Genomic DNA, 27,578 nt, shown 5'->3' with positions numbered 1-27,578 from the left:
CTGCTCGTTATAGCCACCCTCTCCTGCTCGTTATAGCCACCCTCACCTGCTCTTTATAGCCACCCTGACCTGCTTGTTATAGCCACCCTCACCTGCTCTTTATAGCCACCCTCACCTGCTTGTTATAGCCACCCTCTCCTGCTCTTCATAGCCACCCTCTGCTGCTCGTTATAGCCACCCTCTCCTGCTCGTTATAGCCACCCTCACCTGCTCTTTATAGCCACCCTCTCCTGCTCGTTATAGCCACCCTCTCCTGCTCGTTATAGCCACCCTCACCTGCTCGTTATAGCCACCCTCTCCTGCTCGTTATAGCCACCCTCTCCTGCTCGTTATAGCCACCCTCTCCTGCTCTTCATAGCCACCCTCTGCTGCTCGTTATAGCCACCCTCTCCTGCTCTTTATAGCCACCCTCTCCTGCTCTTTATAGCCACCCTCTCCTGCTCTTTATAGCCACCCTCTCCTGCTCTTTATAGCCACCCTCTCCTGCTCTTTATAGCCACCCTCTCCTGCTCTTTATAGCCACCCTCACCTGCTCGTTATAGCCACCCTCACCTGCTCGTTATAGCCACCCTCACCTGCTCGTTATAGCCACCCTCACCTGCTCGTTATAGCCACCCTCACCTGCTCGTTATAGCCACCCTCACCTGCTCGTTATAGCCACCCTCACCTGCTCGTTATAGCCACCCTCTCCTGCTCGTTATAGCCATCTTCACCTGCTCTTTATAGCCACCCTCTCCTGCTCTTTATAGCCACCCTCTCCTGCTCTTTATAGCCACCCTCTCCTGCTCTTTATAGCCACCCTCTCCTGCTCTTTATAGCCACCCTCTCCTGCTCTTTATAGCCACCCTCACCTGCTCGTTATAGCCACCCTCACCTGCTCGTTATAGCCACCCTCACCTGCTCGTTATAGCCACCCTCACCTGCTCGTTATAGCCACCCTCACCTGCTCGTTATAGCCACCCTCACCCGCTCGTTATAGCCACCCTCACCTGCTCGTTATAGCCACCCTCTCCTGCTCGTTATAGCCATCCTCACCTGCTCTTTATAGCCACCCTCTCCTGCTCTTTATAGCCACCCTCACCTGCTCGTTATAGCCACCCTCACCTGCTCGTTATAGCCACCCTCTCCTGCTCGTTATAGCCACCCTCACCTGCTCTTTATAGCCACCCTCTCCTGCTCTTTATAGCCACCCTCTCCTGCTCGTTATAGCCACCCTCTCCTGCTCTTCATAGCCACCCTCTCCTGCTCGTTATAGCCACCCTCACCTGCTCTTTATAGCCACCCTCTCCTGCTCTTTATAGCCACCCTCTCATGCTCGTTATAGCCACCCTCTCCTGCTCTTCATAGCCACCCTCTCCTGCTCTCTATAGCAACCCTCTCCTGCTCTTTATAGCCACCCTCTCCTGCTCTTTATAGCCACCCTCTCCTGCTCTTTATAGCCACCCTCTCCTGCTCTTCATAGCCACCCTCTCCTGCTCTCTATAGCCACCCTCTCCTGCTCGTTATAGCCACCCTCACCTGCTCGTTATAGCCACCCTCACCTGCTCGTTATAGCCACCCTCACCTGCTCGTTATAGCCACCCTCACCTGCTCGTTATAGCCACCCTCACCTGCTCGTTATAGCCACCCTCTCCTGCTCGTTATAGCCATCTTCACCTGCTCTTTATAGCCACCCTCTCCTGCTCTTTATAGCCACCCTCTCCTGCTCTTTATAGCCACCCTCTCCTGCTCTTTATAGCCACCCTCTCCTGCTCTTTATAGCCACCCTCACCTGCTCGTTATAGCCACCCTCACCTGCTCGTTATAGCCACCCTCACCTGCTCGTTATAGCCACCTTCACCTGCTCGTTATAGCCACCCTCACCTGCTCGTTATAGCCACCCTCACCTGCTCGTTATAGCCACCCTCACCTGCTCGTTATAGCCACCCTCTCCTGCTCGTTATAGCCATCCTCACCTGCTCTTTATAGCCACCCTCTCCTGCTCTTTATAGCCACCCTCTCCTGCTCTTCATAGCCACCCTCACCTGCTCTTCATAGCCACCCTCTCCTGCTCTTCATAGCCACCCTCTCCTGCTCTTTATAGCCACCCTCTCCTGCTCTTTATAGCCACCCTCTCCTGCTCTTTATAGCCACCCTCTCCTGCTCTTTATAGCCACCCTCTCCTGCTCTTCATAGCCACCCTCTCCTGCTCTTTATAGCCACCCTCTCCTGCTCTTTATAGCCACCCTCTCCTGCTCTTTATAGCCACCCTCTCCTGCTCTTCATAGCCACCCTCTCCTGCTCTTCATAGCCACCCTCTCCTGCTCTTTATAGCCACCCTCTCCTGCTCTTCATAGCCACCCTCTCCTGCTCTTCATAGCCACCCTCTCCTGCTCTTTATAGCCACCCTCTCCCGCTCTTTATAGCCACCCTCTCCTGCTCTTTATAGCCACCCTCTCCTGCTCGTTATAGCCACCCTCACCTGCTTGTTATAGCCACCCTCTCCTGCTCTTTATAGCCACCCTCTCCTGCTCGTTATAGCCACCCTCTCTTGCTCTTCATAGCCACCCTCTCCTGCTCTTTATAGCCACCCTCACCTGCTTGTTATAGCCACCCTCACCTGCTCTTTATAGCCACCCTCACCTACTTGTTATAGCCACCCTCTCCTGCTCTTCATAGCCACCCTCACCTGCTCGTTATAGCCACCCTCTCCTGCTCGTTATAGCCACCCTCACCTGCTCTTTATAGCCACCCTGACCTGCTTGTTATAGCCACCCTCACCTGCTCTTTATAGCCACCCTCACCTGCTTGTTATAGCCACCCTCTCCTGCTCTTCATAGCCACCCTCTGCTGCTCGTTATAGCCACCCTCTCCTGCTCGTTATAGCCACCCTCACCTGCTCGTTATAGCCACCCTCTCCTGCTCTTCATAGCCACCCTCACCTGCTCGTTATAGCCACCCTCTCCTGCTCTTTATAGCCACCCTCTCCTGCTCTTTATAGCCACCCTCTCCTGCTCTTTATAGCCACCCTCTCCTGCTCTTTATAGCCACCCTCTCCTGCTCTTTATAGCCACCCTCTCCTGCTCTTTATAGCCACCCTCACCTGCTCGTTATAGCCACCCTCACCTGCTCGTTATAGCCACCCTCTCCTGCTCTTTATAGCCACCCTCACCTGCTCTTTATAGCCACCCTCTCCTGCTCTTTATAGCCACCCTCACCTGCTCGTTATAGCCACCCTCACCTGCTCGTTATAGCCACCCTCACCTGCTCGTTATAGCCACCCTCACCTGCTCGTTATAGCCACCCTCACCTGCTCGTTATAGCCACCCTCACCTGCTCGTTATAGCCACCCTCACCTGCTCGTTATAGCCACCCTCTCCTGCTCGTTATAGCCATCCTCACCTGCTCTTTATAGCCACCCTCTCCTGCTCTTTATAGCCACCCTCTCCTGCTCTTCATAGCCACCCTCTCCTGCTCTCTATAGCCACCCTCTCCTGCTCTTTATAGCCACCCTCTCCTGCTCTTTATAGCCACCCTCTCCTGCTCTTTATAGCCACCCTCACCTGCTCGTTATAGCCACCCTCACCTGCTCGTTATAGCCACCCTCACCTGCTCGTTATAGCAACCCTCACCTGCTCGTTATAGCCACCCTCACCTGCTCGTTATAGCCACCCTCACCTGCTCGTTATAGCCACCCTCACCTGCTCGTTATAGCCACCCTCTCCTGCTCGTTATAGCCACCCTCACCTGCTCTTTATAGCCACCCTCTCCTGCTCTTTATAGCCACCCTCACCTGCTCGTTATAGCCACCCTCACCTGCTCGTTATAGCCACCCTCTCCTGCTCGTTATAGCCACCCTCACCTGCTCTTTATAGCCACCCTCTCCTGCTCTTTATAGCCACCCTCTCCTGCTCGTTATAGCCACCCTCTCCTGCTCTTCATAGCCACCCTCTCCTGCTCTCTATAGCCACCCTCTCCTGCTCTTTATAGCCACCCTCTCCTGCTCTTTATAGCCACCCTCTCCTGCTCTTCATAGCCACCCTCTCCTGCTCTCTATAGCCACCCTCTCCTGCTCTTTATAGCCACCCTCTCCTGCTCTTTATAGCCACCCTCTCCTGCTCTTTATAGCCACCCTCTCCTGCTCTTCATAGCCACCCTCACCTGCTCTTCATAGCCACCCTCTCCTGCTCTTCATAGCCACCCTCTCCTGCTCTTTATAGCCACCCTCTCCTGCTCTTTATAGCCACCCTCTCCTGCTCTTTATAGCCACCCTCTCCTGCTCTTCATAGCCACCCTCTCCTGCTCTTTATAGCCACCCTCTCCTGCTCGTTATAGCCACCATCACCTGCTCTTTATAGCCACCCTCTCCTGCTCTTTATAGCCACCCTCACCTGCTCGTTATAGCCACCCTCTCCTGCTCTTTATAGCCACCCTCTCCTGCTCGTTATAGCCACCCTCACCTGCTCTTTATAGCCACCCTCTCCTGCTTGTTATAGCCACCCTCTCCTGCTCTTTATAGCCACCCTCTCCTGCTCTTTATAGCCACCCTCTCCTGCTCGTTATAGCCACCCTCTCCTGCTCGTTATAGCCACCCTCTCCTGCTCTTTATAGCCACCCTCTCCTGCTCTTTATAGCCACCCTCCCCTGCTTGTTATAGCCACCCTCTCCTGCTCTTCATAGCCACCCTCACCTGCTCGTTATAGCCACCCTCACCTGCTTGTTATAGCCACCCTCTCCTGCTCTTTATAGCCACCCTCTCCTGCTCTTTATAGCCACCCTCACCTGCTTGTTATAGCCACCCTCTCCTGCTCTTTATAGCCACCCTCTCCTGCTCTTTATAGCCACCCTCTCCTGCTCTTCATAGCCACCCTCACCTGCTCGTTATAGCCACCCTCTCCTGCTCTTTATAGCCACCCTCACCTGCTTGTTATAGCCACCCTCACCTGCTTGTTATAGCCACCCTCTCCTGCTTGTTATAGCCACCCTCACCTGCTCTTCATAGCCACCCTCACCTGCTCGTTATAGCCACCCTCTCCTGCTCTTCATAGCCACCCTCTCCTGCTCTTTATAGCCACCCTCACCTGCTCTTCATAGCCACCCTCACCTGCTCGTTATAGCCACCCTCTCCTGCTCTTTATAGCCACCCTCTCCTGCTCTTTATAGCCACCCTCACCTGCTTGTTATAGCCACCCTCTCCTGCTCTTCATAGCCACCCTCTCCTGCTCTTTATAGCCACCCTCTCCTGCTCTTTATAGCCACCCTCTCCTGCTCTTTATAGCCACCCTCTCCTGCTCTTTATAGCCACCCTCTCCTGCTCTTCATAGCCACCCTCACCTGCTCTTTATAGCCACCCTCTCCTGCTCTTTATAGCCACCCTCTCCTGCTCTCTATAGCCACCCTCTCCTGCTCGTTATAGCCACCCTCTCCTGCTCTTTATAGCCACCCTCTCCTGTTCTTTATAGCCACCCTCTCCTGCTCGTTATAGCCACCCTCTCCTGCTCTCTATAGCCACCCTCTCCTGCTCGTTATAGCCACCCTCTCCTGCTCGTTATAGCCACCCTCTCCTGCTCGTTATAGCCACCCTCTCCTGCTCTTCATAGCCACCCTCACCTGCTCTTCATAGCCACCCTCACCTGCTCTTTATAGCCACCCTCTCTTGCTCTTTATAGCCACCCTCTCCTGTTCTCTATAAACATCCTCTCCTGCTCTCTATAAACATCCTCTCCTGCTCTCTATAAACATCCTCTCCTGCTCTCTATAAACATCCTCTCCTGCTCTCTATAAACATCCTCTCCTGCTCTCTATAGCCACCGTCTCCTGCTCTCTATAAACATCCTCTCCTGCTCTCTATAAACATCCTCTCCTGCTCTCTATAGCCACCGTCTCCTGCTCTCTATAAAAATCCTCTCCTGCTCTCTATAGCCACCGTCTCCTGCTCTCTATAAACATCCTCTCCTGCTCTCTATAAACATCCTCCCCTGCTCTCTATAAACATCCTCTCCTTCTCTCTATAAACATCCTCTCCTGCTCTCTATAAACATCCTCCCCTGCTCTCTATAAACATCCTCCCCTGCTCTCTATAAAATAAACATCCTCTCCTGCTCTCTATAAACATCCTCTCCTGCTCTCTTTAAACATCCTCTCCTGCTCTCTATAAACATCCTCTCCTGCTCTCTATAAACATCCTCCCCTGCTCTCTATAAACATCCTCCCCTGCTCTCTATAAACATCCTCCCCTGCTCTCTATAAACATCCTCTCCTGCTCTCTTTAAACATCCTCTCCTGCTCTCTATAAATATCCTCTCCTGCTCTCTATAAACATCCTCTCCTGCTCTCTATAAACATCCTCTCCTGCTCTCTATAAACATCCTCCCCTGCTCTCTATAAACATCCTCCCCTGCTCTCTATAAACAGCCTCTCCTGCTCTCTATAAACATCCTCTCCTGCTCTCTATAAACATCCTCTCCTGCTCTCTATAAACATCCTCTCCTGCTCTCTACATCCTCTCTCCTCATTGACACAGAGATTGCAGGCGGGCAGCAGCACTGGATACATGCAGCCCCAGCTCAAAGCCAGGGCCCACGGGCCTTGGTGTGGGACCACAACTAAAGGATCCTAAACACTCCCACTGGAACTAATGGTCTGGACAGACGCCTGGCCCAAACCATAGGAGTGAAGAACATAACCATGGAGAGAGCTATGGAAGTCATGGGTTAGTCAGGGATATATTACCCAACTGTGACTACATCCCAGTGCTGAAACCAAATGTTAAGATATTGACATTGGGTTAAACTGATCTTTTTACAGAATTCGTCATCATCTGAACCTTGATAACTTGATGTGTCTAATATTAATCAATGACTGTATCATATTTTAAAGTGAAATGATAAATGAAATGTATTATCAAGTTGAGCTCCCTACAATGTAACTGCATGGCTGAGGATATATCCACAGCTTCAGTTGTGATGCCATCTACTGTGGAAAACAGTTTGGGCTGGAGCTGGTCTGTTTGGCTCCCGGCCACTTGGATCCTGCTGTTTGATGAGTCCAGCACCATTTCATATTTTATCTTCAACCCACAGATACGTTGCCAATATTCTTCCCTGTGAGATGAGCTTTAGAGAGTGTGAGAGAGTGCAGTCATAATGGTCCCAGTGATGATGGGCTATCCTGTGGATCAGTCTCAGTCTGGACTCCTGGCTCTCTGTACGTTGGTATTCTGCAGAGGTTGATGGGGAGCAGGTCTGGCGGTGCTCTCTGACAGGGGGGTTTTACCACCTCTCCTCAGAGGAGACAGACACTCCTCACGCACTACAAGAGAGAAAGAGAGGAGCATTCTAATGGCCGGGCGTTGCTATTGGCACACAGTTTCTGTCGCGTGTACAAGTTTATGGCTCTCAGCAGTGTGTGTGTGTGTGTGTGTGTGTGTGTGTGTGTGTGTGTGTGTGTGTGTGTGTGTGTGTGTGTGTGTGTGTGTGTGTGTGTGTGTGTGTGTGTGCCCCTAGAAGTTGTGTGCTAACACGAGTGCTGTATTTTTTTGTGCTGTCAGTGAATAAAAGGAATGCTGTTCCTCCTCCTCTGCAGGGCCAGCATTGTGCAGAAGAGGATCATATACTTCCAGGATGAAGGCTCCCTCACCGTCAGACTGTGTGAGAAAGGTGCAGCATATCGGTCCTACACCAATGTTACTTCTCACAGAACGTCATCTGTTACCCTCGATTATAATGGAGATTCTGGATGTAGTCATATTCTTCAGCTATTCTATGAGACCAAGCAACATCACCATTCTTTGTGCGTGTGTGTGTGTACGTGTGTGCCTTTCAGAGGCTGTGTTTGGGCAGAGCACAGAAAAGCCCCCTCTGGAATGCTGTGCCTGTGGGACGGCCAAGTACAGAGTCACCTTCTTTGGGAACTGGTCGGAGAAGATTCACCCTAAAGACTACCCCAGTAAGTCCCTCACTGGGGTCATACAGTATATCTACACCCCCACATGACTGTACAACTTCCCACCTGTTGCTCCTCTGTACGTTTTCTATGGAGTGTGTAAGGATCTGCATTACAGTAATGAAGCAAGCCATTGTGGTTGGGGAAGAAACACAAGAAGGTGACATTTTACCCTGGACATATTTAGACTGTCTGTTGACTAGAGTAACATGCTTATATTTGAGCAGATTCTCTTATCCAGAGCGACTGGTCCCCCATGGTAAATGACACCCACAACCCTGGCATTGCAAGAGCCACGCTCTACCGACTGAGCCACACGGGACATACTGCATGTAAAAAGCAGCACTGTGGTTTAGAGGATTCCTCTCAAATTCTAAGTGTGTTGTTGGGATTTAAATGAAGAATGTTCAGTCAACGTAGGTCAGTAAAAGAGTATCATAGCTGTTATGACATGGTGACTTCTTTGGAGCTGATGATCTGAACCACAGACCCTACGTATTCCTTGCTGTCAGCATTATGTAGTCACAGCTTACAAAAGGAATCTCCATAAAGAATTTGAGACAGGAAGAGGCTGTTTTGGCAGGAAATAAGAAAACAAGTTTTGGTACATTATAGCACATCACAGGGATTTGCTATGGGCCTGATGGGTTTAAACAGATTAACTGTATAGTTCGCCTTTCCCTCCAGCTGTTTATAGAATCTTTCACAAATAGTAACGTAACATGGAAAAACATAATTACATTCAAGGGTTTCTGAGGAGAGCACTGAGGGACCATAGTTCCAAGCATCAATTGTTTTTTGATAGAGTTATATATACAGTACCGTACAGTCACGTCCAAAATTATTGGCACCCTTTGTCAAGAGTGTGCGCAACTGGTTAACTGAAGTCAGGTGCAGGAGAGCAGAGATGAGTGAACAGGCACATTTTATTTGGCAGAAGGAAAACAGTCGGACACAACTGCGTAACGACACTCCCACCAAAGGCAAAAGCGAATAGCACACTCGTCACACAAATAATGTACAGCATACAATAACACGGGTTCCAAACAAGACCCGGCAAAAAAACAGCATGAAGCATCACACATGACACGTAGCGAACAATTACACACACAGACATGGGGGGAATAGAGGATAATATACACATAAAGGGATGAGGGGATGTACAACAGGTGTGCGGAAAAACAAGACAAAACAAATGGAAAATGAAAGGTGGAGCGGCGATGGCTAGAAGACCGGTGACGTCGACCTCCGAGTGCCGTCTAAACAAGGAGAGAAGGCGACTTTGGCGGGAGTCGTGACACCCTTGATAAATGAGCAAAAAAGACTGTATAAAATAATACAAATACTGAGCTATGCAAAACAAATGTAATACTTATACAATTGCTCCAAAAATTGTTTTTGTTTAACCACAATTTTTTTTATTCTAAAAGATTGGGTCAAAATGATTGCCACCCCTGTTTTCTATACCTTTCAATATCTCACCTTGCGACGAGAAGGGCACTGAGCCTTTTTATTAAATGTTTTATGAGATTGAAGAACACATTGGGAGGGAGGGATCTTAGTCTTATGGATCTTAACCTTTCACGAGCCTCTACCCCGGGTCCGGGACCACCCCCCCCCCACACTGATTAGCATCGCTAGCATAGCGTCACAATTAAATAGTAGCATCTAAATATCATTAAATCACAAGTCCAAGACACCTAATGAAAGATACAGATCCTGTGAATAAAGCCACCATTTCAGATTTTTTAAATGTTTTACAGGGAAGACACAATATGTAAATCTATTAGCTAAACACGTTAGCAAAAATCACCATTTTTCTTTGTCCACCATTTTCTCTCAACACCAGTAGCTATCACCAATTCGGCTAAACTAAGATATTGATAGCCACTAACCAAGAAAAAACCTCATCAGATGACAGTCCGATAACATATTTATGGTATAGGATAGGTTTTGTTAGAAAAATGTGCATATTTCAGGTAGAAATCATAGTTTACAATTGCACCCACCGTCACAACTAGACTAGAATAAATACATAGATTACCTAATTACTAATCATCAAACATTTCGTAAAAATACACAGCATACACTAATCGAAAGACACAGATCCTGTGAATACAGACAATATTTCAGATTTTCTAAGTGTCTTACAGCGAAAACACAATAAATCGTTATATTAGCATACCACATGTGCAAACATTACCAGAGCATTGATTCTAGCCAAAGAGAGCGATAACGTAATCATCGCCAAAATATATTAATTTTTTCACTAACCTTCTCAGAATTCTTCAGATGACACTCCTGTAACATCATATTACAACATACATAGAGAGTTTGTTCGAAAATGTGCATATTTAGCCACCAAAATCATGGTTAGACAATGACAAAAGTAGCTCAGCTGGTCAGAAAATGTCCTGCACCATATTAGACAGTGATCTAGTCTTATACATAAATACTCATAAACTTGACTAAAAAATACAGGGTGGACAGCGATTGATAGACAATTTAATTCTTAATACAATCGCGGAATTACATTTTTTAAATTATCCTTACTTTTCAATACAGGTTGCGCCAAGTGAAGCTATAGCAAACAAGATGGCGGCATAAACGTTTAACATTTATTGACAGAAACACGATTTATCATCATAAATTGTTCTTACTATGAGCTGTTCTCCCATCAGAATCTTGGACAATGAATCCTTTCTTGGGTCTAATCTTCTTTTGGTCGAAAGATGTCCACTTGTCCGTCGAAATGCCCACTAACGTACGACCGGGACCCCGAAACGTGCCCGGAGCTTCAAAGTCTATTACAAAGCAATGCCTCAAAATCGCACTAAACGGATATAAATTGCTATAAAACGGTTTAAATTAACTACATTATGATGTTTCTAACACCTATAACAAGTAAAAAGATGACCGACGCTATATTACTGGCTAAACCAATGCTTGGAAAAAGGCCAGTCAGATATCCTTCTCGCGTTGAGCGCAGTGTCCAAAGGAAGGCTACTTCCGGTATTTTGTCATTTATAGAGCCAATGATTGCGCAATCGACTCCATTGAAATTGTCACCACTTACTGACATCTAGAGGAAGGCGTGGGCAGTGTTTGTATCTCATAGGATTAACAGAGACTTTTAAAACTGATCTGGAACCAGAGGCCAAGATGTCTAAATCTCACACACTGGGAGGAAAAGTGCTGTAGAATGAGTTCTGTTTCACTCAGAGACATAATTCAAACGGCTATAGAAACTAGAGAGTGTTTTCTATCCAATAATAACAATAATATGCATATTGTACGAGCAAGAATTGAGTACTAGGCAGTTTAATCTGTAGAGACAATTATGCTAATTTGAAACAGCACCCCCTATAGTTGCAAGAAGTTAATTATTTGTTTTTACTTGTTTTTACAAAATGTCTTTCTCTGAGCAATTGTATTAGTATAAAATAATACAATCATGTTTTTAAATGTTGAGCATACAATATAGCTCAGTATTGTATTATTTATTTTATATAGTCTTTTTTGCTGATCTTCATCAAGGGTGCCAATAATTTTGGACCTGACTGTACACATATATATGTGATGTGACAGGGTCTATTCCAGCCTCAACTCTCTCAGTAATGATGAGGGCTCTAGCAATGGTAGTGCAGGCCTCACATTGTAACTAACAATGACCTTCCAGCCACATGCACAGTCCAAGGCAGGAGCGATCTGTCAGCCTCTACACACGCACGCGCACACGCACGCGCACACGCACACACACACACACACACACACACACACACACACACACACACACACACACACACACACACACACACACACACACACACACACTTTATTTCTTTGTCAAATTGTCTCTTTGTTTCCACCCTATACAGGACGTGCCAATCATTGGTCAGCCCTCATCGGGGCGTCCCACTCCAGGAGCTATGTCCTGTGGGAGTACGGGGGCTTCGCCAGTGAAGGGGTGAAACAGGTGGCAGAGCTGGGCTCTCCAGTTAAGATGGAGGAAGAGATTAGACAGAAGGTGAGCTATGTCCTGTGGGAGTACAGGGGCTTCGCCAGTGAAGGGGTGAAACAGGTGGCAGAGCTGGGCTCTCCAGTTAAGATGGAGGAAGAGATCAGACAGAAGGTGAGCTTGGTTAGACTCCTCTTAGTGAGACTATGATAGAAGAGAGATGCAGACAGTACAGTCAGGAGGTAAAAGCAAACATCATGGATTCAGGCTAGAGGAGGCCAGAGGGAGGAGCTATTGGAGAATGGTTTCATTATAATGGCTGGAATGGAATAGATGGAACAGAGAGTCAAACCTGTGGTTTCCACATCTCTGATGATGTTGATACCATTCTATTTATTCCATTACAATGAGCCCATCCTTTAATAGCTCCTCCCACCAGCCTCCTCTGGTTCAGACCTGTTCATGTACGCTGATCAGCTATATCTCCAATCTCTGATGTCTTGATATTTCTATTCTTTCGGCTCTGTCTTTTCTGTGCAGACTTTCGTAGTCGTATCTCCTACCTGTTTCCGCCTCTGAAACAGCATGTCAAAGGTTGATCAGTTAATGGAAGGCCCTCCTGACATCTTAATGAAACACATTAGTCCGTATATTGGCTGATCTGCACCACTCTGCTGTTTAATGTTACTTTCCTGCTATTGGGTGACATGGCAACAATAGAGTGTTGAGCTCAGGGACAGATGAGATGCTGAGGGGCATTATGGGATGGCTGTGGAGGAGAGGGGGCATGGCTAATGGAGGGAGAAGTGAGAGAGGACGGCCACATCACAGAGAATCTGAAACAAGAACTGAACTCGAGAACTAACTTCTCTCGTTGAAAACGGCGTATGTGACATTGATAGAAGTTCGAAGCATTTATTCCAGTGGCAAAATTGACAAAAAAGTGCAAATAGGTTATTTTTGGTCGTAAAGTCAGTATCTTCCAAAACAGAGTTTCTTGAGATTTGAGTAAAAGAGTTAGTCATGACTTATTTGAGGGTTGGGTTTTGAATTGGACAATGCCCACTTGCCCACTAACATGGGATCAACAGCTGAGGTGATTGTGCTCTCCAGTCGTACAGCAGAACACACTGACAGTGAGACAGACCTGCCCAGGAGCACAGCAGATTGGACTTTGTTTACATACTGTCAGACAACATGTGGTGCATTTCTTTACTTGAGAAATACTAAAACCTCCTTGGCAAATACACCAAAATGAACTACAGATTCCTTGAGTCATCTTAGATTCTGAATATTTTGAGGAAGTGATGCTGGCTTTGTTCCTATGGTGTCTCATGGGGGACAAACATCAGTAACTGCTACATCAAACCACACCCCCTGAAACTTAAAACAAATTATTTCTTATTGAGCAACAGAAAAAAAACGATGCAGAATTGGTGCGTTCAGGAAAAAGCTCACAACCCACGTGGGATCCTTTGTCTTTCCTACAATGCTGTGAGGGCTGACTGATCATAGGGAATGTTAACACGTTTCAGATGGATGATAGAGAGCATGGTCTGTTCCACCTCTGTCACTTGCAAATATATGATTGGTTGTCATATCTTCTGGATATGGGCCACAATCACCTGTGGCAGTGCTCCCACTTTCAACTTGTCTGTTTTTACTTTTCAAACAGTCCAGAAAGTGGAATGTTTGAATGTTGTTGTTGTAAGACATGGATGTGATATCAACGTATAATTCAAACCATAGGAATGAGCGTAATACTTAGACATCGAAACACTCTTGCAAAAGTTATATTACTGATTGAAATTGCTTATGAAACTAAATAGTGATAGAATTACATTGGACCCAGATTAGTAATGGTCCTTACTGTAGGATGCAGATGCTTCCAGAATTCAAAGAGCAGTGTGGTGGTCGTGTTATGACTGTTTGTGGAGGTGACAGTGACCAGTGTTCTCACAGCCCCCTGTCATCCATCCACTGCAGTGCACTGGCCTGTCAACACACAGTCTCCACCATTCATCATACCTGTCATCTATCTGTTTGCTTTGGAATGCCATTTCCTGTATTATAGACGGGTTGGTTGTTTAGCAACACAACCGACTCCTGCGCAACTATTGGACAAAACGGACGGGGTTGGCTTAGATTGTTGACAACATGTAAACTATATTTAGTCTCCAATGTTTTTAAAAACATCAATACACTTGTTGTCTCTCAAATACGTCGTTACAGTTGTTGGTTAGCTAGCTAGTGAATTTTAGCCCTATTAGCATTTACATGAAATCAGTTAATAAAACACCTCAAAACAAGACATGGCATCAAGAACAAGATGAAACTGTCTGAAGCGAGTCACTTACGATTCCCCACATGGAAGTTTATTGTCATTGTTGGTAGCTATCTAGCGATGCAGAATCAACTCTTGCGCATCGTTTTCGTGACGTTGTCAGCTAACCAATTTATATCATACATCAATGTGGCCATCAGAGTTCTTGTTTTTTTTATGTGATCCTACGTAGGCCATTTATATAATGGCTTCCATACTGCAAACATCTACCTATACATCCTTATCTATAACACACCAGGCTTCACCTTGTGTTGAAGTGTCCACTTCTCTCTAAAGATGTGGACATAACAGGGAGATATTTAGAGTCAAATCATAGATATGGCAGCAGTGTTTTGGCATCTGTGAGTGTCTCTCTGACAACATGACTGTTTGTGGGTCACTCCTGCTATCTGGGCTTTGGAGTAGCTTTTTCTTGTCAGAGAGATTGTCAGTCTTTTCCATCTGCAGATTTTCAGTATTTTGTATCCTGTGATTTAACAGTCATTGCTAATAGGAAATAGAAAGTAAAGTGGTTGCACACACATGCTTCCTTTGTCAAAGCTCACACAATCAATTATCAACTTCCTGATGTTTGCTCTTACAGGGGGCAATCTACAGTTTTGGTAAACAGCTGAGGGAGGGGCCTGAGGAAATGTAACCACTCTGAAATTCATAGACAGCGCTCTGGATGCAGTGACTGACCATCCATGGGATAACAAATGACACTTTTAACCATGTTTTGAGACTATGAAGTGTTTGACTACAATTACATTGTTTACAAACAATGGAGTACAACATGCTTACAGTTTTTTTAAAGTATAGTAGCAATAGAGGATTGCCCCTTTAAGAGCCAGGAATGCTTAATGCTGTATAGGGGTACATGCCGCTCTAAGCCACAGCAATTGCTTCTATTCTGTTGAATTGAGAAACTGGATATTGGGCGTTGTATTTTGTGCTTTCATTCTCACACGATACGGGTAGATTATAACATTCAGTGACATTTGACAATGTCGCGGGAAGCAATATTGTCCAGTTTTGGGGTGATTACATTTTCTAATTCTGCTGCTGACCTTGGGAAATGCTACTGAAGGAGCTCAGAATCAATTTCTTGCCAGGGAAGGGAAATAGTTTCTGCTAAACACTGAAACGCTGGTACATAACAGTAGACTCAAGATAAGGCAGGGGGAAACATGGATTCATCTGAATTAAGAGACACCGTAGGACAAGAGCTCGAGGTGAAACTCAGAATGTTAATCTCCATTCTCTGGTATTTACATTAAGTAAAGACAGAATCAAAATAAATGGTTCTGAACACTTCAATGTTACGCTGTACATGTTTGTGTAAATAATAAATTAAGATTATTTCTCAACATAATATCATTCATTGTTTTTAGTAATGAGCTGTATGAGTAAATTCTGATTTGTATCATTTGTATTGTACACCTAGAAAAAAGAGTTCCAAAAGAGTTCTTCGGCTGTCCCCATAGGAGAACCCTTTTTGGTTCCTTCTAGGTAGAACCCTTTTTGGTTCCAGGTAGAACTCTTTTGGGTTCCATGTAGAATTATCTTTGTAAAGGGTTCTACATGGAACCCTAAAGGGTTCTACCTGGAACCAAAGGGTTCTACCTGGAACAAAAAGGGTTCTTCAACGGGTTCTCCTATGTGGATAGCCGAATAACCCTTTTAGGTTCTAGATAGCACCTTTTCTCTAAGAGTGTACTGTTATTATGGAAGTTATTTTCAATGTTAATGAATGGTCCCATTCTGGCTCTGGTAGCCATGACAGGCATGTGTTGAAGTGCTGTGGACTGTGGAGATTGTTGACCTTGAACTCAACCAACTGTCATCTTGTATAGAGGGGCTGTGGAACCGATGAGAGGACAATTGAAGAGAGTGAGGGTGTCAAACATGATCATTACATATTGATGAGGTTCAATGAGGGGGCCATACTCATAGCATAGGTAGAAAGCAATACACCATTTCAGTGAATAAGTTATTGAAAAGATTGCCTCTTTAAGTAGTCTGGTCTTTTGAAAATGTACAGTAGGACCTTGGTACAGGTGTATTCTCCTTGCCACAGATTTGTATTCCAGATATCATTATTATCGGGTGTTTTATGATGATCCCCATCATGATAAGATGTGTATTGTGCTAACTATTACCAATTCACAGTATGAAGTTAATGAGAACTCTGATGAAATGGCTTATGCTGTAATGTTGTCCTCTAACCAAGGCGATGTGGTGAGTGCCTTCAGTGTTCTCTGATGTAACAGTGCTGTGAACTTTCCATTTCCTCTAACAGTATGGTGCATTCCATTTGCATACAATTGACATCCTTGGAATGCTTAACACCACAATCTGTGTGTGTGTGTGTGCGTGCGTGCGTGTGTGTGTGTGTGTGTGTGTGTGTGTGTGTGTGTGTGTGTGTGTGTGTGTGTGTGTGTGTGTGTGCGTGCGTGCGTGCGTGCGTGCGTGCGTGCGTGCGTGCGTGCGTGCGTGCGTGCGTGTGTGTGCATGCGTGCGTGCGTTGAATCACAAAGCAGCTAACACATTGAGATTAGACATGGACAACACGCACTGAGTAATTCAACATTTACATACATTATCAATGGCTCACATGATACACATTTAATGTAATGTCCGTATTGTAAGGACCCCCACAAACGCAGCAAATTGAAAACATGCAAATTTACATGTCACATTTCCAGGCTATAAGTTGTGAGAAAATGCTTGCAAGGTCGGAATCAGACTCTAATTAACATTTGGCAGGACATCACTGTCATACACTGTAACCCCCTCCATATCCCCATCTATATCCCTCTCTATATTCCCCTCTATATCCCCCTCTGTATCCCCCTCTATATCTTCCTCTATATCCCCCTCTATATCCCCCTCTATATCCCCCCCCTATATCTTCCTCTATCTTCCTCTATATGCTTCTACACCTGCATTCTAGCTGTTTGGGGTTTTAGGCTGGGTTTCTGTACAGCACTTCGAGATATTATCTGATGTACGAAGGGCTATATAAAATAAAATTGATTGATATCCCACTCTATATCCTCCTCTATAGCCACCCCTATATATTCCTCTGTATCCCCCTCCATATCTTCCTCTATATCCCCCTCTATATCCTCCTCTATAGCCACCCCTATATATTCCTCTGTATCCCCCTCCATATCTTCCTCTATATCCCCCTCCATATCTTCCTCTATATCCCCCTCTATATCCTCCTCTATATCCCCCCTATATCCTTTTCTATATCTTCCTCTATATCCCTATCTGTGTCCCCCTCTGTATATTCATATATATCCCGCTCTATATCTCCCTCTATATCCCTCTCTATATCCTCCTCTATATCCCCCCCTATATCCCTCTCCATATCTTCCTCTATATCCCTCTCTGTATCCCCCTCCATATCTTCCTCTATATCCCCCTCTATATCCTCCTCTATAGCCACCCCTATATATTCCTCTGTATCCCCCTCCATATCTTCCTCTATATCCCCCTCTATATCCTCCTCTATATCCCCCCTATATCCTTTTCTATATCTTCCTCTATATCCCTATCTGTGTCCCCCTCTGTATATTCATATATATCCCGCTCTATATCTCCCTCTATATCCCTCTCTATATCCTCCTCTATATCCCCCCCTATATCCCTCTCAATATCTTCCTCTATATCCCTATCTGTGTCCCCCTCTGTATATTCATATGTATCCCGCTCTATATCTCCCTCTATATCCCTCTCTATATCCTCCTCTATATCCCCCCCTATATCCCTCTCAATATCTTCCTCTATATCCCTCTCTGTATCCCCCTCCATATCTTCCTCCAAATCATCCTCTATATCCCTCTCTGTATCCCCCTCCATATCTTCCTCTATATACCCTCTCTATATCCCCCTCTATATCCCCCTCTATATCCCCTCTGTATCCCTCTCTGTATCCCCCTCTATATCCCCTCTGTATCCCTCTCTGTATCTTCCTCTATATCCCCCTCTATATCCCCCTCTATATCCCCTCTGTATCCCTCTCTGTATCTTCCTCTATATCCCTCTCTGTATCCCCCTATATATCCCTCTATATATCTTCCTCTATATCCCCCACTATATTCCCCTCTATATACCCCTCTATTTTTCCCTCTATATCCCTCTCTGTATCCCCCTCTATATCTTCCTCTGTATCCCCCTCCATATCTTCCTCTAATTCCCCCCCTGTATCCCCCTCTATATCTTCCTCTATATCCCTCTCTGTATCCACCTCTATATCCCTCTTTGTATCCCCCTCCATATCTTCCTCTATATCCCCCTTTATATCCCCCTCTATATCTTCCTCTATATCCCTCTCTATATCCCTCTCTGTAGCCCTCTCTGTATCTCCCTCGATATCCCTCTCTATATCCCCCCTCTATATCCCTCTCTGCATCCCCCTCTATATCCCCCTCTATATCTTCCTCTATATCCCTCTCTGTATCCCCCTCTATATCCCTCTATATATCTTCCTCTATATCCCCCTCTATATTCCCCTCTATATTCCCCTCTATATCCCTCTCTGTATCCCCGTCTATATCTTCCTCTGTATCCCCCTCCATATCTTCCTCTATATACCCCCCTGTATCCCCCTCTATATGTTCCTCTATATCCCTCTCTGTATCCCCCTCTATATCCCCCTCTATCTCCCTTTCTGTATCCCCCTCTGTATCCTCCCTCTCTATATCCCCTCTATATCCCACTCTATATCTTCCTCTATATCCCTCTCTATATCCCCCTCTATATCTTCCTCTATATCCCACTCTGTATCCCCCTCCATATCCTCCTCTATATCCTTCTCTGTATTCCCCTCTGTATCCCCCTCTATATCCCTCTCTGTATCCCCTCTATATCCCCCTCTATATCTTCCTCTATATCCCTCTCTGTATCCCCCTCCATATCTTCCTCTATATCCCCTCTATATCCCCCTCTATATCTTCCTCTATATCCCCCTCTATATCCCTCTCTGTATCCCTCTCTGTATCTCCCTCTATATCCCCCTCTATATCCCTCTCTGCATCCCCCTCTATATCCCCCTCTATATCTTCCTCTATATCCCTCTCTATATCCCTCTCTGTATTCCTCTCTGTATCCCTCTCTGTATCCCCTCTGTATCTCCCTATATATCCCCCTCTATATCCCCTTCTGTATCCCCCTCTATATCTTCCTCTATATCCCTCTCTATATCCCCCTCTATATCCCCCTCAAAATCCCTATCTGTATCCCTCTCTGTATCTCCCTCTATATCCCTCTCTATATCCCCTTCTATATCCTTCTCTGCATCCCCCTCTGTATCCCTCTCTATATCCCTCTCTGTATCCCTCTCTGTATCTCCCTCTATATCCCTCTCTATATCCCTCTCTGTATCTCTCTCTATATACTCCTCTATATCCCCCTCCATATCTTCCTCTATATCCCCCTCTATATCCCCCTCTGTATCCCTCTCTATATCCCTCTCTGTATCCCCCTCCATATCTTCCTCTATATCTTCCTCTATATCCCTCTCTATATCTCCCTCTATATCCCGCTCTATATCCCCCTCTGCATCCCCCTCTATTTCCCCCTCTATATCTTCCTCTATATCCCTCTCTGTAGCCCTCTCTGCATTCCTGCTGTATCTCCCTCTATATCCCCCTCTATGTCCCCCTCTGTATCCCCCTCTATATCTTCCTCTGTATCCCCCTCCATATCTTCCTCTCTATCCTTCCCTGTATCCCCCTCTATATCTTCCTCTATATCCCTCTCTGTATCCCCCTCTATATCTTCCTCTGTATCCCCCTCTATATTTTCCTCTATATCCCCCTCCATATCTTCCTCTATATCCCTCTCTATATCCCCCTCTATATCTTCCTCTATATCATTCTCTGTATCCCCCTCCATATCCTCCTCTATATCCTTCTCTGTATTCCCCTCTGTATCCCCCTCTATATCCCCCTCTCTATCTCTCTCTATATCCCCCTCTATATCCCCCTCTGTATCCCCCTCTATATCCCCCTCTATATCCCCCTCTATATCCCCCTCTCTATCTCTCTCTATATCCCCCTCTGTATCCCCCTCTGTATCCCCCTCTGTATCCCCCTCTATATCCCCCTCTCTATCTCTCTCTATATCCCCCTCTATATCCCCCTCTATATCCCCCTCTATATCCCCCTCTGTATCCCCCTCTATATCCCCCTCTATATTCCCCTCTCTATCTCTCTCTATATTCTCCTCTGTATCCCCCTCTGTATCCCCCTCTATATCCCCCTCTATATCCCCCTCTGTATCCCCCTCTGTATCCCCCTCTGTATCCCCCTCTGTATCCCCCTCTGTATCCCCCTCTGTATCCCCCTCTATATCCCCCTCTCTATCTCTCTATATATCCCCCTCTATATCCCCCTCTATATCCCCCTCTATATCCCCCTCTATATCCCCCTCTCTATCTCTCTCTATATCCTCCTCTGTATCCCCCTCTATATCCCCCTCTGTATCCCCCTCTGTATCCCCCTCTGTATCCCCCTCTCTATCTCTCTCTATATCCCCCTCTATATTCCCCTCTGTATCCCCCTCTATATCCCCCTCTATATTCCCCTCTCTATCTCTCTCTATTTTCTCCTCTGTATCCCCCTCTGTATCCGCCTCTATATCCCCGTCTGTATCCCCCTCTGTATCCCCCTCTATATCCCCCTCTATATCTCTCTCTATATCCCCCTCTATATCCCCCTCTGTGTCCCCCTCTATATCCCCCTCTATATCCCCCTCTCTATCTCTCTCTATATTCCCCTCTGTATCCCCCTCGATATCCCCCTCTGTATCCCCCTCGGTATCCCCCTCTGTATCCCCCTCTGTATCTCTCTCTATATCCCCCTCTATATCCCCCTCTCTATCTCTCTCTATATCCCCCTCTCTATATCCTCCTCTGTATCCCCCTCTGTATCCCCCTCTATATCCCCCTCTGTATCCCCCTCTATATCCCCCTCTCTATCTCTCTCTATATCCTCCTCAAGAGGCTTGGGTCAGCTCAATCTAAAGCTGGGGCAATTTAAAGTAAATGTGATCTCTGGAGAGCTCTGTCTGTCGGCCCGTCCTTTCCACCACGCCTGCTAGCCCTAACAGTCCGCACTATTGCCTAATGCTTTTACTGTTCACTGTGTGAATCTTCTGCTCGCTGGGCAGGATTTCGCAGAGTAGACTGCTGCATTGTTTGAAAGGGGTTCCAGTAGTTTATTTCAACCAACTGGCAGTTTCTGGTTGCCTGTCTGCTCAGCTTTGCGATTTTTCACAGAGACATCAGTATTTGAAAGACAGGCCTAACCCCTCTCTTGGCTGGTGAGGCTGATCTTACAATAGACTTCCCTGTACAATAAAACCTGGCATAGTCTGATAAACAATGACATGGCTTGAAACTGAATTGAATTGCCTTTTACTGAGGTATACATCTCTATACCTTGTTTTATATGAAAGTTTCCTCAACCAGCAATGATTGTTGCTTAAAAAATAGATCTAAAACAGTGGATGCTGAGGGGAGGACGGTTCATAATAATGTCTGGAACTGAGAAAATGGAATGGCATCAAACACATGGAAACCATGTGCCTGATGTATTTGATACCATTCCACTTATTCCGCCCCAGCCATTTCCACAAACCTGTCCTCCCCAATTAAGGTGCCCCCAACCTCCTGTGATATAAAACTATAGTGATTTCTGACTTCACTCACCATTGTCACTACAGAAAACTTTAATATACAGTATACAGACCAGGGAATTACACATGCTGTTATAGACTTCAGAAGCCCGTATTATGTTACAGACAGAATGACATGACAGACCAATCAGAACTCATCTCTCTGCATTTCCAACCGCCCCATTATCTCAGCCAATCATGGGTAGCCAGAAACGATTTTGTCTTTCTCTCTATATACAGTAGCTCTGTGCTTTCTCCTTGGCTAAACTAGGCTCGTAATTTACATTTGTATTAATATTTACAGATTTCATACGAGTTTGTAATTAATGCACATGAAATGCTTTTTGTTATTTCCCTACTGTGAAAGAGGAACTATCGTCAAAAACCCACATGAAGGAATTTAGATTCATAATTATGCTGACGAATACTTTTTCTGGTTTCTACAGAACAGTGGATCCCACTCATCTGTGTACAGTCTGGCCATAGTGGCTATACACATTCTATTTCAGCTGGTCAAATGTGTTTGTTTGTGCCCTCCACCCACTTGAAATGCTTTTTCAGGGGATGAGAGAGGCTTTCGCTCCACTGTTAGGATGCACCCAAAGCATCCATGTTTGACTCTGTCCACTCTGCCAGTGTACTCTGTTGAGGCCTGGTGGACACCAATACACCAGGGGAGAAAGTCTGGGTCCAAAGGCACACCGTTCATGGGCTCCAGTAAGCCCGGGATTACAGTGGAATCTCAAACATCCAGCGGGGAATTAGCTCTGATAATATGTAGGACAAAGCCCAAGATTTCCTAACAAATCTCTAATCCTGGGCATGGAGGAGAGATATGCCTCACAGCACCCATAGGTGTGCACAGGGAAGACATTTTGCTGAAGTTAATCCAACCGGTACGGTAGCTGGTAGAATACTCAGGTGAATATTGAATGGAAATGTAGATTGTTTTGGTTGTATAGCTTTGCAGAGCTCACAGACCTCCTTTAGTGGTAGAGCAGTATTTTAACAGTGTCATATGATATAGCACTGTATGGTTCTGGAGGTTATATGCAAATGTCATAGGCAACATGCACTAGCTATGCACACATAGGGTCTTTACCTGGACAGAAACCTATAAATTAGTGCACAAACATTTCAGACCAATTTTGCTGTAAACAAAGTTTAGAGTTTCTCGTCAGTTATCGTCAATCTGGAAATTGACAAAGTGCATCTGTATATTTTCCTCTCCAGACACTTCACCTACTCCCTTCCTTTTGACTGGAATGACTTTCCTCCGTCTCATAAACACATCCTAAGCCTCCCTCTCTTTCGACTGGAATGTCTTTCATCCGTCTCATAAACACATCCTAAGCCTCCCTCTCTTTCGACTGGAATGTCTTTCCTCCGTCTCATAAACACATCCTAAGCCTCCCTCTCTTTCGACTGGAATGTCTTTCCTCCGTCTCATAAACACATCCTAAGCCTCCCTCTCTTTCGACTGGAATGTCTTTCATCCGTCTCATAAACACATCCTAAGCCTCCCTCTCTTTCGACTGGAATGTCTTTCATCCGTCTCATAAACACATCCTAAGCCTCCCTCTCTTTCGACTGGAATGTCTTTCCTCCGTCTCATAAACACATCCTAAGCCTCCCTCTCTTTCGACTGGAATGTCTTTCCTCCGTCTCATAAACACATCCTAAGCCTCCCTCTCTTTCGACTGGAATGTCTTTCATCCGTCTCATAAACACATCCTAAGCCTCCCTTCCTTTCGACTGGAATGTCTTTCCTCCGTCTCATAAACACATCCTAAGCCTCCCTCTCTTTCGACTGGAATGTCTTTCCTCCGTCTCATAAACACATCCTAAGCGTTTCTCTCTGGCTTTTTGACTATCTGTCTTTTTTCCCCTGAAGGGTTCATTTCACTGAGATAGTCAGGGGAGGGTTGGGAGGAAGGGATGAAGGCAGGGGGCATGCCAGCCTGTCCTTAACTTTCATCTGAATACTCGACTGCTTCAGAAGAAATTGCTGCAGGCCTCTCTCACAGCCAAACTCAACCTTTATTGCCTCCCATACACATCCCAGTGAAGAGGAGGAAACCTGGAGTGTCCAGGCAGGTTTTGACCACATCTGCTACAATCTGCTCACATCTTGACATTTCTAAAGTACATTACAATAATGAACTGCTGCTTAGTAGAGCTCTCTTCAAAGAAAATCCCAAGTGTATGTGCTTTGTCACCTCGTGACGACATCACTATACTGCTAATGTCCAGGGAGCTCGAGACCCTTTTGCAAGAACTGTGCACAACGATAACTGTTGTGTGGCTGACAGTGTGTGCTGAGGGTCAGTGTCCTAGGCTTTTGTAAGGCAGTGAAGGTTCACTTTGTGAGTTTTTGTTGTTTGAAACATTCATGGTTTTTGGCGTGTTCCCCAGAGGGATTGTTCTGAATGTCTCTGTCTCTAATAGTAGGATAAAATTGTTCCCATATTAAGATTCAGGCTATATCCCTCCAGCTCCTAAGTCCTAACACAATAAAGCCACATTATGCTCAGAGCTTCTTTAATTCATGAGGGTCCCCTCATCAATCTGTTTTCAATAACAGCCCTTGGCGGCCATGTTTTTCCTATGCAAATTATCCCTGTCATCCAAAGGCCTTGTTGACAGTAATCTGCCCCTAATTTGCTCTGTGGATTCCTCCCTCCTGTGCCGCAGAGAGATGCCTGACAGAATACACACACATGCAGGCACACAGACAAAGAAAGGTGACAGTCAACACACACACACACACACACACACACACACACACACACACACACACACACACACACACACACACACACACACACACACACACACACACACACACACACACACACTGGTCTGGGTGACAGCCTGGACTTTATCCCCTGAACACTAGACAATCTCTCCAAGGCAGCTATTGTCCCATGGTACAGTAGGAATGTGAGAGTCCTTAACAAAAGCATTTCCAGGACAGTCAAACATTTCATTCCAATGGAAGTGCACAGTTCCTCACTCTCATACTCACCTATTTAATGTAGCAATAACGTTGAGAGTGAACATAGTCTATAATACAGTTCATACACATTATAATATGGTTCTGTTTTTGGTTTATCAGATAATAATCAGTGGAAGGAATTGCCTACAGTGGCAAGAAAAAGTATGTGAACCCTTTGGAAATACCTGGATTTCTGCATAAATTGGTCATAAAAATGTGATCTGATCTTCATCTAGGTCAACACAATAAACAAACAGTGTGCTTAAACTAATAACACACAAATGATTGTATTTTCTTGTCTATATTGAATACATCGTTTAAACATTCACGGTGTAGGTTGGAAAAAGTATGTGAGCCCCGAGGCTAATGACGTCTCCAAGTGTATTTTCATATTGTCTTAGAAAATTAGAAAACAAGTACAAACCTTAACTATCAAGTCTAATTTAAGAATACTTCTCACTTCAGTGTTGTTCTTTTTATGTGTGTGTCTGCCTGTTTGTATCCCTAGGTCAACCTCAGACTGTTATTGTTAAGTAGACTTGTTACAGAGAGCACTCGTGAAGTGGACTGGAGTAAGTTATCACTGACTAGAGACATGGGAAAGTGGGTGTAAGGTGTGTGTGTGTGTGTGGTGTGTGTGTGTGTGTGTGTGTGTGTGTGTGTGTGTGTGTGTGTGTGTGTGTGTGTGTGTGTGTGTGTGTGTGTGTGTGTGTGTGTGTGTGTGTGTGTGTGTGTGTGTGTGTGTGTGTGTGTGTGTGTGTGTGTGTGTGTGTGTGTGTAGGGATGTTGAGAGGGAGGATTTGAGAGAAGCACACACTTCTTAAACGTGTGTCAGTGCTGTCTGGGTAATGTATAGAGTGAGGATAGGAGAACGAGGAGAGAGAGTACTGGCCTTCATACGGACCCCTAAGCTACCATCTCACTAACAGCTAATGATGACTTTCCAAAATGAGAGAATTTTTAATGAGGTTAAATTGACACCGTTTGGGGATTTTGGTGACTTGCGTTAGCTGCAAGTCTTGAACTCATTCTCAGAATGTCTAAAACCGTTACCTAAAGACTCCAGCTATATCACCTCCTGTTCAGGACACATTCATGCTGAAATTACAATATTTGCAGGGACGACTATCTCTCAACACACTCCTCTCTGTCACGTCTGATGTCTGATGCCTTTGATAGCACACTTTGTACTGGGATTCAATCTGACATCAAGGCTCAGAGACTCAGACAGGCTCTCCATGGTCCATGTATCCCTTACTCCTTTGTTATGGTAGTGGTGAGTGGAGGGTCAAATATTTCACCCATAATACAGATGTAGGATCCTAATTTGAGCACATTTGCTACAGCAGGAAAATAATCCTGCAGCAACAGGAAATGTGAATTATTATTTGGATAATAATTAATGTACATGTTTGTAGAAGGTCGATGCTTTTTTTGTAAGGGTCAATCAAGTGTGACATTTCAAAGTGGAAATAACTAACTTCTGAATTCTTTTCAACCTCAAATACACTACAAGTTTTACATTTTATGCAACAGGGTGATCAAATTAAGATCCTACATCTGTCCTCTCTTTTAGTTGGCTGCTCTTGAAATACTTGAAGATGGCCTATAGAGCGGCCATTTGTACTGTATGTATTGTATTGTTGTTTTAAAGAAAACAAATATATAAATATTTAAATTCAAAATAAATTAAAAAGACGGCCTATAGATGATTTACAGATATTATTTGCTAATATCAACAGGACTTGCCACCAATCAAGTGTGTATTATTTATAGGTGTCGCTTCTCTCTTTGATAAAGCACTATTCAGCTGCTAAATAGAACCTGATTTCTCTGTTTTTGTAAACACCTGATTTTGATGTCGGAAGAGAAGGTCATGTTATTGATTATCCATATTTAGAATTCATTAGAATTGAAGACAACTAATAAATGTATCCCATTCAACAGTCTTGAAGCTCCCTGAATTTGGAATGAACTTTTTGGTGAAAGAGTGTTGATGCTGCACAGGGTGTCTGTCTGTTGGCCTCACTGAAGGTGAAGCTGAAATCCTGTCAGAAAATCAGTTGTAAAGATCGGAGCAGGAGGAAGCTTTTCTTATTAGGGTATTATTGGACTCCACACATCGTTTGTTACAATATATTCTTGAGGAAGCTTGCAATATCAAAACTCTTTTTGGTAGTAGCTTTAGCTCTGTCCTCCTATCAACTAGCCATAAAAGACCCCGATCTCCAATGATTAAAATAAATATCTTGCCTGACAATGAGTAACAACTATGGTGGAGAAACAGATCAGCGATTTGATTAGATATCTAAACTGGGCGGTCATTATAAGCCGAAGGATTGTCTTTGCAATGAGATAAACATTCTGAATATGTATCACACAGCCCAGAAGGTAATTCATAAAAATGCTTTGGTATGTTAAGAATGTATTATAATAACCTCTTCCCTGAACGCCAGCTGAATGATAAGATGCACACAACACCTTGACTTTGTTCTCTTGACTGTGACCATGGCTTAGAATGAGTAGCCAAACAGAACACAGTCAGTTTCCTCTGTAACTAGAAGTAGCTTATGAATCAGCGTGTGAACATTTGAACCCCTTAGGGGGGATGGATGGTTGGGCATTTCAACAAAACAAAACAATTTAAAAAAATGTGGATATAGATTGTGTTCCGTCCTAATTATTAT

The 27,578-nt window shown here is 45.1% G+C and overlaps 1 protein-coding gene across 1 annotated transcript in view; it reads left to right on the top strand.

Annotated features, from left to right (window-relative positions):
- LOC129862169 (spondin-1-like) overlaps positions 1-27,578 on the top strand; it is a 118,162-nt gene that overhangs the window by 32,173 nt on the left and 58,411 nt on the right. The window contains exons 4-6 of the mRNA XM_055933564.1: positions 7,564-7,637; positions 7,804-7,926; positions 11,802-11,950. Coding sequence (XP_055789539.1) covers positions 7,564-7,637; positions 7,804-7,926; positions 11,802-11,950 — 346 coding nt within the window. The remainder of the gene's footprint in view (positions 1-7,563; positions 7,638-7,803; positions 7,927-11,801; positions 11,951-27,578) is intronic.

Source organism: Salvelinus fontinalis, chromosome 9 (genome assembly GCF_029448725.1).
Source record: "Salvelinus fontinalis isolate EN_2023a chromosome 9, ASM2944872v1, whole genome shotgun sequence".
Lineage (NCBI taxonomy): Eukaryota > Metazoa > Chordata > Actinopteri > Salmoniformes > Salmonidae > Salvelinus > Salvelinus fontinalis.
The sequence above is the reverse complement of the archived record's forward strand: the minus strand, read 5'-3'. Positions and strand labels throughout refer to the sequence as shown.